Source organism: Glycine max, chromosome 2 (assembly GCF_000004515.6).
Source record: "Glycine max cultivar Williams 82 chromosome 2, Glycine_max_v4.0, whole genome shotgun sequence".
NCBI classification, from domain to species: domain Eukaryota; kingdom Viridiplantae; phylum Streptophyta; class Magnoliopsida; order Fabales; family Fabaceae; genus Glycine; species Glycine max.
Genome location: NC_016089.4, coordinates 6,687,426 through 6,700,437, shown reverse-complemented (window position 1 = coordinate 6,700,437; position 13,012 = coordinate 6,687,426). Strand labels below are relative to the sequence as shown.

The following is a 13,012-nucleotide window of genomic DNA, read 5'->3' as shown; positions in this document are numbered from 1 at the left end:
ATAACTAATAATTTTCTTCTACAAAACTTCTGTTTAAGTTTTTTTTTTACATTGAACAATATATATCATCTATATGATATATTTGAAGTAATTATTCATTCTCTGTAAATCTTACAAGTCAATGCAAATTAAATATAATTCATAATTTAAAAATTAGCTCAACATGTACTTTTCACTATTCAAATCCTAATTTGATAACCTTGAAAAACTTAAATATATATTGTATGAAGATTAATTAAGATCATAGATATATACTTAACAGTCTTATACTACCTAATAAATTGTACTAGATCGAGTTTTATAGCAAGATGTGTGAGTTGCTTTAGGTTTTTTTTTTTCTTTTGGTCTCTCACGCTGCATATGCTTTGGTCTTGGCAATGGTGCATCGGTGTAGTGTCGTGGTTCTACGTAAGCAACCTGATCCCCTATTCAATTCAATTTGTATCTAACATAGTTATTAATCATCCAACTTTTAGTGTGACTCATCTATGCATGACTCTATGTAAACATCACTTGTCCCCATTAAAATGACACCTATCATGCTTATGCAACACAACTTCAATGTCATTCAATTTGTTTCTCATGTAGAAACAAAGCATTTTAATACCTCAATAAATATAGTTAATTTTTTTCAATTTAATTTTTATAGATTAAATTTTACATCAACGGGTAATTTGAAGCAAAACATGTTCTGGATGGTATTATTTGTTCAATTTTATCTTTCACATCATGCTTGAATTATACTAAAAGTTAAACTAAAATCTAACAATTTCAAGTGGTATTAACAGGGGGTTTTCAGTCTGCCCCCAGCAAGGAAATCTATTTTTCTCACGAAATATTTTGGTCATCAAATCTAACCGTAGTAGCTTAGCCTGATATCTTTAAGCTATAAGTAGAATAGAATTGCAAGTGAAAGGGAAAGCATATCAATAATCAAATTATAATCCATTAGACAAATAAACAAAATAATCTTAATATGTCTTAAGTAACTATTCCAAAATTAATCAGTATAATCTTAATAGGTCTCACTAATCTTTCTAGATGCTGAAACTCAGGATTTTGGCACAGCAATTTTTTCTGTTTGTCTAAACTGTCTTAGCATTAGGGATGTTCTAAATATTTAGCCAACCCATTAAAATGCTTATTTTACATATTACATCTTTTATAAATTTAGAAGTTGTTTCTTATATTCTTTTAAAAAAAAATTATTTCTTATATTTCTTTACACCAAATTCACTTTACCTTTTTTAGCGTATAATTTGAAATCAAAGCTTATTGTTATTATGATATTTATTGTTCAAATGTTAAGAAGTTTGTTAAATGTCAACGATTGGCATAAGTGCCCATATATTTTTTATGAGTGGTAGTACCTAATAGTGCCCATATATGATATATGCCATAGATTCTCACAAGAAAAATGGTGAGTAAACATTCAAACTCTAGTCTCTAATTTTTTTATAAGTGGGAAAATAAAGACAATCAAGCCATAGGGAAGCAAACCCTCAAGGCATCAACTAAAACAAGAGAACAAATAGCTAAAGGACAAGAATCCAAAACATCTAGAGACTGAGACAAACATATTCAGCTTCCATATAATTTTTTAAACTAGTTGTGCCAAACATTTTATCCAAGATTAATTATATCTGATTTTTTTTTGTTACAATTACATCTAAATATCATATTGGGCATCTATTATTTTTTTCAATTAAAAAATATAAATACTTCATTTTTTTACATCTTTTAATCATTTCTTATATTTCTTACGCCAATTTCACTTTACCTATTTTGGCGTATAACCTGGAATGAAAGCTTATTGATAATTATGATATTTATTGTTCAAATGTTAACAAGTTTTTTTAAATCATAATGTTGAGAATTTTCAAATGATTAGTAAAAAATGTGCCTTGACAAGTACGACCCAAACTCTTCCAGATACCTAGAGAGAGAAAATATGTATAATAGATGATAACTGATAAGTGTATATTGATAGGTGATATAGCACATATTTGAAAAATCATGTAAAAAATGTGAATAGTTTAGCATGGGAATAAGTTGTCTCAACATGAATGGGAAAAATTAATTGTGTTTCATTGAACATGTTGCAATACCATAGTTGTCATTAGCGGTCAAAACAGCCACTATCACATTGTGCTTTAGAAATGTTGCAATACCATAGTGGTCGCGATAATTGTTTCCATTTCTTTTGCTATCACGGCCTCTATTGCGCATACCCCAAAGTGTTCATGTATCATTATTCTTCTCACAAATAATAAAACGAAATCCTGGTATATGGTGCTTCAGCGTTGGAAGATCTTGACAACAATATACAAAGAGACAATCAACTCACCAGTTGCTTGCTATAAGAAATATCATAAAACCTATCTTGACTTTTCTTTTCTTACGTGCCAGAGAAATTGTAGACCAAGATGTCACTGTTGTTTCAAAAGGGAATCCATGGCCTCTGCCACTTTTTTCCTAAGAGCGTCAAGAGACTCTGTGAAATGAAATACTTCTGTTTGTTCCATTTCTAGAGACATTGCAGAAATATTTCCTGCATGATCGCACTCAAGATGCTTTACAACGGAGGATTGTTCACCCAAAACCTGCCATATGAAAAAGATAAATCAGAAACACAACCAGTATATGATGGAGCTCTAAGCACATTACCTTCATGCAAGAGTTCAAATACTAAAAACAACATAATTGGTCACAGTACCTCAGCTATTGTTGAAATTGCCAAAATAGTTTGTAATCTTTTAACACAAGATTTTGATTCTTGATCTTGTAATGGTCTCAGAATTTTATGGATCTCAGGACCAAGGCCACTACCAAGCATGCAATCGGCCTCATCCAACACCTACGCAAGAAACATGAGAAAGACTAGTGAGATCAATGCTAGGAGCTCCCAAGAACTGGTAACCTAAGAGCCTCTACAAATAAGATTCCCATACTAAAATATGATAAGTGAATGAATACTAACCAAGTATCTTATTTCAGCAGGAACAACACTCCCCTCTTCAATGTATTCAAGAATCTCACTAGGAGTCCCAATCATGAGGCCAATTGAGGCCTTTGACTGCCCGTTATCTGGTGAAGCACTATCCTTTGCAGACTTCAATTCTGCATTATGGATGATATATTTTGCAGCATTAAAGCACTGCAATGCCAATAAAATTTGCAAGGGACAAAATCAATTCATAAAATCCAGGTGCATACACCAAAAGAACTAAACAAGATGACAATAGTACATAGTAGGGATTGGGTCACCTGCTCACTTTTCTCCTCTGTAGCACAAAGCACGATGGCTTGTGGATACTTTGAATTCGAACCAAGCAACCCTCCATCCCGTCTTAGCAGCTGCACACGTTGCAGATTTAATCCATTTTTTCCAAAGGAAATAATGAAACACAGAAGGAACAGAACAGTAAAGGTAGATAAGGAGGTGTTTGATTTGATTGTTTTCTGTTTTCATTTTCACTGGAAATAAAAAATGGTGATGGAAATGCGTTTGGTTAGATTTTTGAAAACATTTTCAGTGAAAATATTTTCCCAAACGAACCAAAAATTGGAAAGAATAAAATCTCGTTTTCACTATTTTCAGTTGAAACCAGGAATCTCATTTTGGGTAAAATGAAAACGCGGTGACAACTAATGTAATTTTAACCAAATCTAAAAATACATTTCCTTTTAAAAACGCATTTTCAATGTTTTTATTTCTTGAAAGCAGAAAACAAGAAGTCAAACCAAACATGTTTTCAGAATTCTAATCTTTTGAAAATGAAAACAATTTTCAGAAAATAAAAACAGAAAATGAAAATACAAATCAAGCACACCCTAACAGTTCTCATTGCTTGTGTTGATGTGATGAAAACGAGGATAAACAAATATGTCACTAACTTTATAAATACTAAAATATTCAGCCTTATTTTGTATTTTATTCTCACCATCACTTTTCTAGATTTGGACTCCTTCCACAATCTTCTTAGTTCTTACCTTCCCAAATAATGTAATATGACTTTTTCCTCCCAAATTTGTGCTCCATCAATTTACCAATTTTACCATAGCAGTAAATAAAGCAAACAATCATGCTGATATCATATTCTTGTTGCAGTTTTAGGTTTCCACAATTGTCACCCATTTGTAAAGTCGACATAAGAAAACACTAGAAATAGAGATATTTTATAATTTAATTCAATACAAGATTGTAATATAAATCGCTAATTTGATCATAATAATTGATTTCGGAAGAAAAAAAATCTCTAAGTAGAATGCCAACGTTAACAATCGATTTTATATAACAGAGTTCCAATAGATCAAACATACAAGAATCCTTCCATGTGATTTTATGACATGATTAGGAACAAGGACCAACATAGTTAAGAAAACCATTTTCACTTGACATCACCTTCTAAGTAATTAAATTCCGGGTTTTTGAATCAAACTGAAACCCATACTAATACCAAATAAATAACACAACAAGAACAACAATAGTCTTATCCACCAAGTGAAATACCAAATAAATAAAAATAAACAAACTTCAAATTTAAAGGCACCTTGCAATGTGAATGCATTCAATTCCAGTATATAGTATCCACTCATCTAAAGGAAATTGTTGCCAAGGCTCACAAGTCAAAACCTTGGAAGGCAAATGAACAGAATTAAACTAACCTGAATAAGTGGCAACAAGAAGGCCAAGGTTCTGTCAGGTTCAGATGGTGAACTCAACAGCACACTCTTCCCTTCCAAAACAGCAGGAATAGCCACACACTGTATCTCAGTAGGAACAAACTCACCAATCCCTTCCATCACCTCAACAAGCTCCTCACTCACCCCCAACTCCTTGAAGCCTCTAACCACCAAGGTGGGGTCATTCTCATTCCGCACACCCTTTTGAACCACCTTTTCAGTGTCAGCATCAGAACTTAGTGGCACTGAAGTTGAACACACTTGAGGGGTACCCTTTGAGTCTTTTGGAGACCCTTTGAGTTTTCTTTGCTTGAACTGTTCGAAAATTAGCGAGTCCCTTTGGGACTTGGATGACGAAGTTGAAGTCTTTGGTTCTTCGATGGGAGGGGTTGCGGAGGAGGAAGAGGTTGAGAATGTGATGCTACTTTGTAAGAAAGAAGTGGGTGGTGGTGCTGATTTTGCTAAAGGTTTGTGCTTTAGAGAAAAACAGAGGCTAAGAAGCTCTCGTAGTCTTCTTCTCATAGCTTTTTTTTTTTTGTGCGCTCTTCAGAGGGTTGAAAGAGGGGAAGGGGTTTGGGATTTTGGTGTTGCCGAGGCGGTGAACAACGTTGAAACTATTGAAGGAAAATATCATCTGCAGTCCACTACTTAACAGCACATCGTACAAGTCAATCCCACCCGTTCAATCTTACTAAAGGATATCCATGGTTAGTTTTTTGTCACGTAATTTACTGGGGGCTAAAATATATTTTTTGTACTTATAAATATGAAAATGTTCAGAATTTGTTAGAAAATTATCAATATATTTTTATTTTCGTAAAATTAAAATATATTATTTTTAAACTTGAAATAAGGTTTGAATATTTGAATTTTCATGTATTACTTTTTTATATCAATTATATGCATAACCGACATAAAAAATATTACATTTATATATGTTATATGTATAATTAATATAAAAAAATATCATCGTAATTCTAGATAAATCACCAAAAAATGGCACATTTCAATTTTATAAAGATGAAAAATGTATTAAAAATTGTGTAATAACTAATTTTGAGCATTTTCATAATTACAAGAATGAAAATCATATTTTAGTCTTTACTATTTCAATTTAGGAGCAAAATGTACATTTGGAATTGAAGAGTAAGAACAAAACAAAGTCATAACCCTAGGAGGTTTCAAAGTTTGATTTTTGGATAAATAGTCAAATTCGTTCCTGAAAGTGTGAGACACTGACAACTTGATCCCTGAAGATGAAAAATTCAAATTTAATGTCTGAATGTGCAAAAAGTGCGATAAATTAGTCCTGCAGACAATTTAATGACAAATTTGTTGAAATATTCTTAATCTTTAATCCTTATTCTTTATGCGGAAGCTAAAATTTCACAAATCTATATCTAGGACAATTCACCAAAAGTCCTATGATCTATAACATACCTAATTATTAAGGATTAGAGTAAAATACATGAATTTGTAATTGATTCCTAATCAAAGCGTTCTTTGACAAACGTTGAATCACGTGATGAATAATGTAGTTGGCTGTCTTATGATTTTTCCGCAACCGGAACCTCTTTATTCCTTGATAAGAACTTTATAAATCTTCATATAAGGGGAATAAAAACTATATGTGACGACTCGATATATCGAGAATCATGACTTTTTATAGCGTGTTAACCTAATACGATTTTTGTTATCTTCTAATGGGTCAACATTAACATCTGTTCATTTAAACTCATATTATTTTATTTACTAGTCTAACAGATTCACTTAATTTGACAACATAAAATAAAACTCATTAATGATAAATAATTAATATATATTAATTATTGGAATAAAAAACTTCAACATAATTGACCCATAATTTTTGTAACTTAATGTCAAATTAGTACTCAAAATATACAACTTATTATCAAATTGGTTATGAAATATTACAACTTAATGAAGTGAACATTTGACATTAAATTACAGATATCAATCAATTAAAAGAGTAACAATTAAAGAGTTTAAACATCAACATGGTCAAAGTGAAATTAAGACTTGAATAAATTAGTTAAGAAGATTTTGCTAAAAATGATAAACACTAAGATAAATATTAATCATTAATAAAATTGATGAATATTTTACATTATTTCATGTTAAAATGACGAGTGGTGGATTTACATTTTTTTGGAACAAAAAATAGTCTAACATTTCTCAAACAAAAAATTATATAAGCTTTATTAAAAATGATAATAAAAAATTAAAAATAGTAAAATTTAAAAGGATAAAGTGGATAAAATTAATATCAATTTATTCTGTCTTTTATCTTTTACAGCTATTTACATTCATTTTATTAAAAAAAATTTATCTTATAGGAACAAGATCTATTTTTTTATGAGGACAAAAAAATATTCATTCAATATATTAAAATAAAAAATATTATTTATCCAGCACTGAGATGGACTCAAAAATAGAGTTTAAACATAATAATAAAGGGATAACTCATTAACAAAATTAAGTTAAATAGCAAAAATGACAATTAGTACATATATATGCATATATATATATATATATATATATATATATATATATATATATATATATATATATATATATATATATATATGCATATTTTTTTATTTTATTTGTAGGAATTAAACAGAATTTATAAGATTCATTTTAACCAATTGAGCTACACTATATATAATAATAATAATAATAATAATAATTAAGATTCTGCATTATCATTCTTTCTAAAGTGTACTTTACTTATATATAGATAGATAGATTCTTCAACTAGATTGCTCTTTACTATCTAAATTGATTTGTAGATAATAAATGAACCGTGTGATTTAATAAATATCTTAATTTTCTAATTTAGTGGAGACAGCGCTGGAACGGGGTAACCAAGGGGGTGGACGAGAGGGGAAGAATTTTCTATTATCAATGTGACTATGACGTTCTCCTTTCATATATTATGCATGTGTACAAAAATTCATTACAGAAAACGTACACGTAATAGACTCTAGCTAATTCAATCTATTTCCTTAATTTTGAAATTCATTATGCTCAAAGCTTTATCTATATATAAATTCAGAAATTTTAAAGTACCCACTTTCACTTTTCTTCAATTTAATTAAGCAACTTACTTCCTTCCCAAACCTCCTTGAACTGATGAGAAGGCTCATTGCTCAGCTTGTCTTTGTAAGCCTCGTATTTCACTATTTCCCTTGTGGTTTCTGAATTCAAATTTCACTTAGTTAATGAATTTTGTTGTTACGCATACGTTGTCATTAGTAATAATTTTCTTCTGTTGCCGCCACGGATTCATCTTTGTGGTGAAGGTGAGCTAGAGAGAGATATTGTTGTATTCACTCATGCGTTGATGGAAGACTATTTTTATTTTTAACTTGTTAGCAATATATGGTTCCGTTCAGAAGAAAGCCGGAGTAGTATTAATTCATATAATTCTGTTTATTATTCTGATTAAAATAGGGGCTTCCGATAATTAGCTAGCTAAACTTGATGGCTATGTGCAGTGTACTCTAGGTAGGAAATAAGGAGATACGTACGTAAAGAAAGTAGAACACGTACTCTTCACACTTTAAGAAACTCACTTTGTTTTGATTTTTTTGCTTAATGTACTAATATATACTACATAAGACACTGATAAAAAAAATACGTACTACATATATACAAGACATTCATGCATATATAAGACACGACTTGATCTTGAAAAAAAATAAATGCTTTAATTAATCTAAAGACGCATTAATAGGGAAGATGATACTCAAAATACATACGATGAATAGCAAGTTTAATTAGATTTTCCATTAAACTCTAACATAATTAATTACTTTTCCAACACTATCAATATTTATGTTTTAAGTATCTTTGTGGACTATTGATTATATCAGAATGATAATTTATATTCCTTACAGTATATAGTTATATACATAAGAAAAATATAACATTAATTATAGTATTCAAACTAATAATTTAATGAATGAATATTGTATTTTTCACCCTTAATTAAACAGGCCTGGGAATTTTTAGTTATATTCAGTCTTTATCCTTAGATTTGAAAATTTATTATATGTTCAAACCTTTATATGTATCTGAATTAACGGACACATGAGCCACTTCATTTCAGAAATCTCGAAGTGCAATTGTCCAAGAAATTGCTTGAAGATTTCATAAAGAAAATCTACATAGAAAAACTAGAAATGGCCAAAAGAACAAGTGCAATGAATTTAGCATTCATTTTAATATTATTGTGTGCCCCAATTAGCATGTTTATATGTATGGGAGAATGGGAGCCAACTTGGAGCACAAGAGCTGCAGAAGAAGCTGAGGCTGTGGCAGCCATACCATGTTCAGGACATGGAAGAGCCTACTTAGATGGTCTTATTCTTAAAGGGCATGAACATGTACATGTTTGTGAGTGCAATTCATGCAATGGTGGATCTGATTGCTTCAAGTTTTTATCAGATTGTATTGCCAACGCTTCAAGGTAAACCCTTTCCATAATCAAAATCCAATCTACTAACTGCTAATTTAATCATATGGTCTTGGACATTTGATTTATTTTTCCCTTTCAGTGACCATTTTGATCTCACTAGCTAATGTCTGTTTCCAGCATTCGTAAGTAACAATGTAATTAAAAAATTTAGTCAATGACTCATCTAAAAGTTTAGCATTTGATCGAGATCATTAGCACAATACTTCATAATTCAATACTACTTAAATTAGTAAAATGAATATTTACAATTTACATAAAAATATTAAAAAGTATGAGGCATTAAACTTACCCCACAAATTTTAAAATCACATGCCAAGAAGTAGCTAGCAAACAAAATTACAAAAAGTATTATTTGTGGACAAAATCATTTAGATCACATTCAATATTGATTTTTGGTCGATAACCTAAATTTATTCAACTTGTTTCTTGCAGTGGGGACCCATATTTTTTGGAGCCATTTTGGATGCGACATGCAGCAAGTAGCGCAATTTTAGTATCAGGGTGGCACAGAATGAGCTATTCTTATAGTGATGGATCATACATTTCAGAAGTATTGGTTAAGTACATCCAAAAAGTTCATAGCATCGTTGGAAATGCAATCACTAAAGGAAGGTACTTCATATTTGGAAGTGGCTCAACGCAACTATTCAATGCTGCTGTTTATGCCTTGTCTCTCAACTCTTCAGTGTCTCCAGCAAAAGTGGTAGCCACGACCCCATATTACCCAGTGAGCTCCATTAATATACTACTTCTTTATACAAAACTTAAATGCAAGTTTTAGGTGCTTTTATATATATATATATATATAAATATATATTTTTAGTTCTATATTTTCATGAAATCTTGTTTTTATTTCCCATAGTTTTATATCATTCAATTTAATTAGTCCTACATGATAAATAGATTACACGGTCTATTTAGTATGAATTTATGGAAACAATGTACAAGAAACAAATAAAATGAAAAAAAGTCGCAAGAATAAATCTCTAGCAATTGTTCAAGAATGACAATGGAAACAAAGATAAAATTACAGTTCTTGAAAACAGTTCAATGTGTTTGGGAGAGACAAGTAGAAGTTAAGGCTGTTTATAAAAATTCTTTGAGGAGGGATAGAAAACAAAGTCTTATGTAAATTACATGGATTAAAAATAAAATTTCATCAAAGTATAGGAACTAAAAATATTTTTTATATATATCATTATCAAAATTTTGGTAATCACCATAATTAGAATTTTTTATTTTTCGATAAGATCTAGAATATTTCACAAGTTTCAGTCCTTTGGATCGACTATGAAACGTATCCTTTATTTGGAGCTTAATCACATTTAATCATACTTAAAATTTCTTGCTAGTAATCCCCAAGAATGTATTCTATGTGAATTACACTCACATCTTCCTTCACAAACTTAGTATCTGTTAATTGAGCTTCATCGATTGGGTTATCAAATTAAATTGAATTTTATCTTAATAACTTATATTGACCTTTTAATACAAGCATTTATTGTGTAAATTAGTGATATGAAACTTCATTTGTTAATATAGAATATAACAATACCTAAGGAACTTTTTTTTATTACTAATACCTAAGGAACTTCACGTGTATATATATAATATATTTATTGATATTTAGTTTATGAAATTATTAGATATATAGATGACATAAACTATGTTAAACTTTTTGCCACAGCTCTATAGAACACAAACCCAACTCTTTAATTCTAGGGATTTTAGTTATGAAGGAGACACGTCCTTGTGGAAAAACAACACAGATAGCAACTCTAGATTTATTGAGTTTGTGACTTCACCGAACAATCCAGATGGAAAGTTGACTAAGAGAGTTCTTGAAGGTCCTAATGTAAAAACCATTTATGATCGAGCCTATTATTGGCCACATTTCACTGCTATTCCTTCACCAGCTGATGAAGATCTTATGCTGTTTACAATTTCCAAGCTCACAGGCCATGCTGGGAGTAGATTTGGGTGAGATATATATAAACGTTCATCAAAATTAAACTATATTTTGTCAACTAAAAGTAACCATGCATGTGTTATATATTGTGATTTTAATTTAACAGATGGGCAATAATAAAGGACGAGGCAGTATATCAAAAGATGTTGATATATCTGCAATTGAACACCATTGGAGTTTCCCGTGACGTTCAGCTGAGAGCATTAAAACTTTTGGACGTGATTGTTGAAGGAGATGGAAAAGAAATATTCCAATTTGCATATTCAACCATGAGAGATCGTTGGATAAGGTTGAAACAAGTCATATCTGAATCAAAGCGGTTTTCTCTACAGAAACTGTCTCCCCAATACTGTACCTTTTTCAAGAGGGTCAGAGATCCTTCACCAGGTAAATATCCTTTTCTGATAACTTTTTTTTTTAGTTTTCATAATTTTTTATGTATATGCATGATAATTCATTCTTAACCCTTTTGATTTTTATTATGTCTTACGCCATTTATTTCATGAATCTTATGATTTTTTTTATCGGTTAAGATTAATAGTTAATTTGTTAGTTTTTATTAATGCAGAGGAATTTGAATCTACAATCTCTTTTCTTATCTTCTCTTTCTATGGAATTAATTAATTACAATTGAATCAATCCTACCCAATAAAAATGTTGTGTAAAATATAAGAAGTGAAGTTTTTTTTTCCTTTTCTATTTCCTCACAGCTTACGCTTGGTTAAAGTGTGAGAGACAAGAAGAGAGTAATTGCTATGAAATCCTTGAAGCTGCTGGCATCATTGGCCGTGAAGGAAGTGACTATAGTGCAGATAATCGTTACCTGCGTCTCAGTCTCATTAAGAGCCAAGATGATTTTGAAATACTAATAAATAAGTTCAAAAGCCTTGTTGCTAAGGAAATGGAAACCCAACCTACTATAATAAGGTCGGCCTAATTCTAAGGTTTTTGAGTAGTTTGCATTAGCTATCTTAGTTAAAATAGGAATGCGAACCCAAATAAAGTTCACAATCAGTTTCATATGTTATCAAAATAACTAGCTAGTATATGTCTTGGGGGAAATTTCGATAAGAATCAAAGAAGGTATGCCAAAAGGCTTAATGAACAAAGGCTGATGGCATATTTTTTAGAAAATGGTTGTGTAATGTTAAATACGATCCTAGATAAGTTTGTTATTATTATTGAACAACATTAAATAAAGAGCATGAGATATTTGATTAATTTTCAAATATTTGAAAATCAATGTCCAGGCTCACATATTTTAAAGATATATATGTGTCCAATATCTAATTTATGGTTGATTAATTTTAGTTACATAAAGTATTGTTTTTTTATTTCTTTATCATATTTATTGTTTTATAATTAAAAAGTTAATTTGAAAAGTGATTGATTAAAACTGATGACATGCTATCATAATAATTTTTTTTGAAAGGGTCATAATATAAATTATGAAAAGAAGTAAGTGTTTTATAATCTCGATTGAAATAATAGGATTATTATAAATATGAAATCAATAATTTAATGGATCTATCAATATGTATGTAATATGGTTTTTATTAAAGATTAATAATTTTTATTTATTACTCACATGGTCATTAAATTTATTTTATATTATAATTTGATCTATTATTTATTAAAAGTTGTAGAATGGTTCATTATTTTATTTTTGGTTCTATATATAAGAAAAAAAAGATAATATTTTTTTAGTCTTATTAAATTTATTTTTTAATCTTAATTGATTGTGAGGTCTATTAATGATGACTCTCTTTTCTCCGTGAAAACATATGGGTATATTTATTGATCTATTAAAAAAATAAGACACACTTATTGGTTGAAAAATTATCTTTCAAAAA

The 13,012-nt window shown here is 29.8% G+C and overlaps 2 protein-coding genes across 3 annotated transcripts; one reads left to right on the top strand and one right to left on the bottom strand.

Moving 5' to 3' along the window:
* Positions 1 to 2,267: 2,267 nt before the first annotated feature.
* Positions 2,268 to 5,299, bottom strand: LOC100800575 (DEAD-box ATP-dependent RNA helicase 39). The gene is made up of 5 exons (XM_003519926.4): positions 4,669 to 5,299; positions 3,268 to 3,357; positions 2,981 to 3,157; positions 2,717 to 2,857; positions 2,268 to 2,603 (listed from the first exon to the last, which is right to left on the bottom strand). The coding sequence occupies exons 1-5, from the start codon at positions 5,206 to 5,208 to the stop codon at positions 2,430 to 2,432; spliced, it is 1,122 nt and encodes a 373-aa protein (XP_003519974.1). The 5' UTR covers positions 5,209 to 5,299; the 3' UTR covers positions 2,268 to 2,429.
* Positions 5,300 to 7,754: 2,455 nt separating this feature from the next.
* LOC100800049 (tryptophan aminotransferase-related protein 4) lies at positions 7,755 to 12,402 on the top strand. Of its 2 annotated transcripts, none has more exons than XM_006574714.4 (6): positions 7,755 to 7,872; positions 8,822 to 9,181; positions 9,623 to 9,917; positions 10,878 to 11,170; positions 11,266 to 11,546; positions 11,870 to 12,402. In XM_006574714.4, the coding sequence occupies exons 2-6, from the start codon at positions 8,895 to 8,897 to the stop codon at positions 12,094 to 12,096; spliced, it is 1,383 nt and encodes a 460-aa protein (XP_006574777.1). In that variant the 5' UTR covers positions 7,755 to 7,872; positions 8,822 to 8,894; the 3' UTR covers positions 12,097 to 12,402. The 2 variants fall into 2 exon arrangements, with proteins under 2 accessions (XP_006574777.1, XP_003519973.2); XM_003519925.5 differs by having other exon boundaries at positions 7,799 to 7,872; positions 8,960 to 9,181.
* Positions 12,403 to 13,012: the final 610 nt, after the last annotated feature.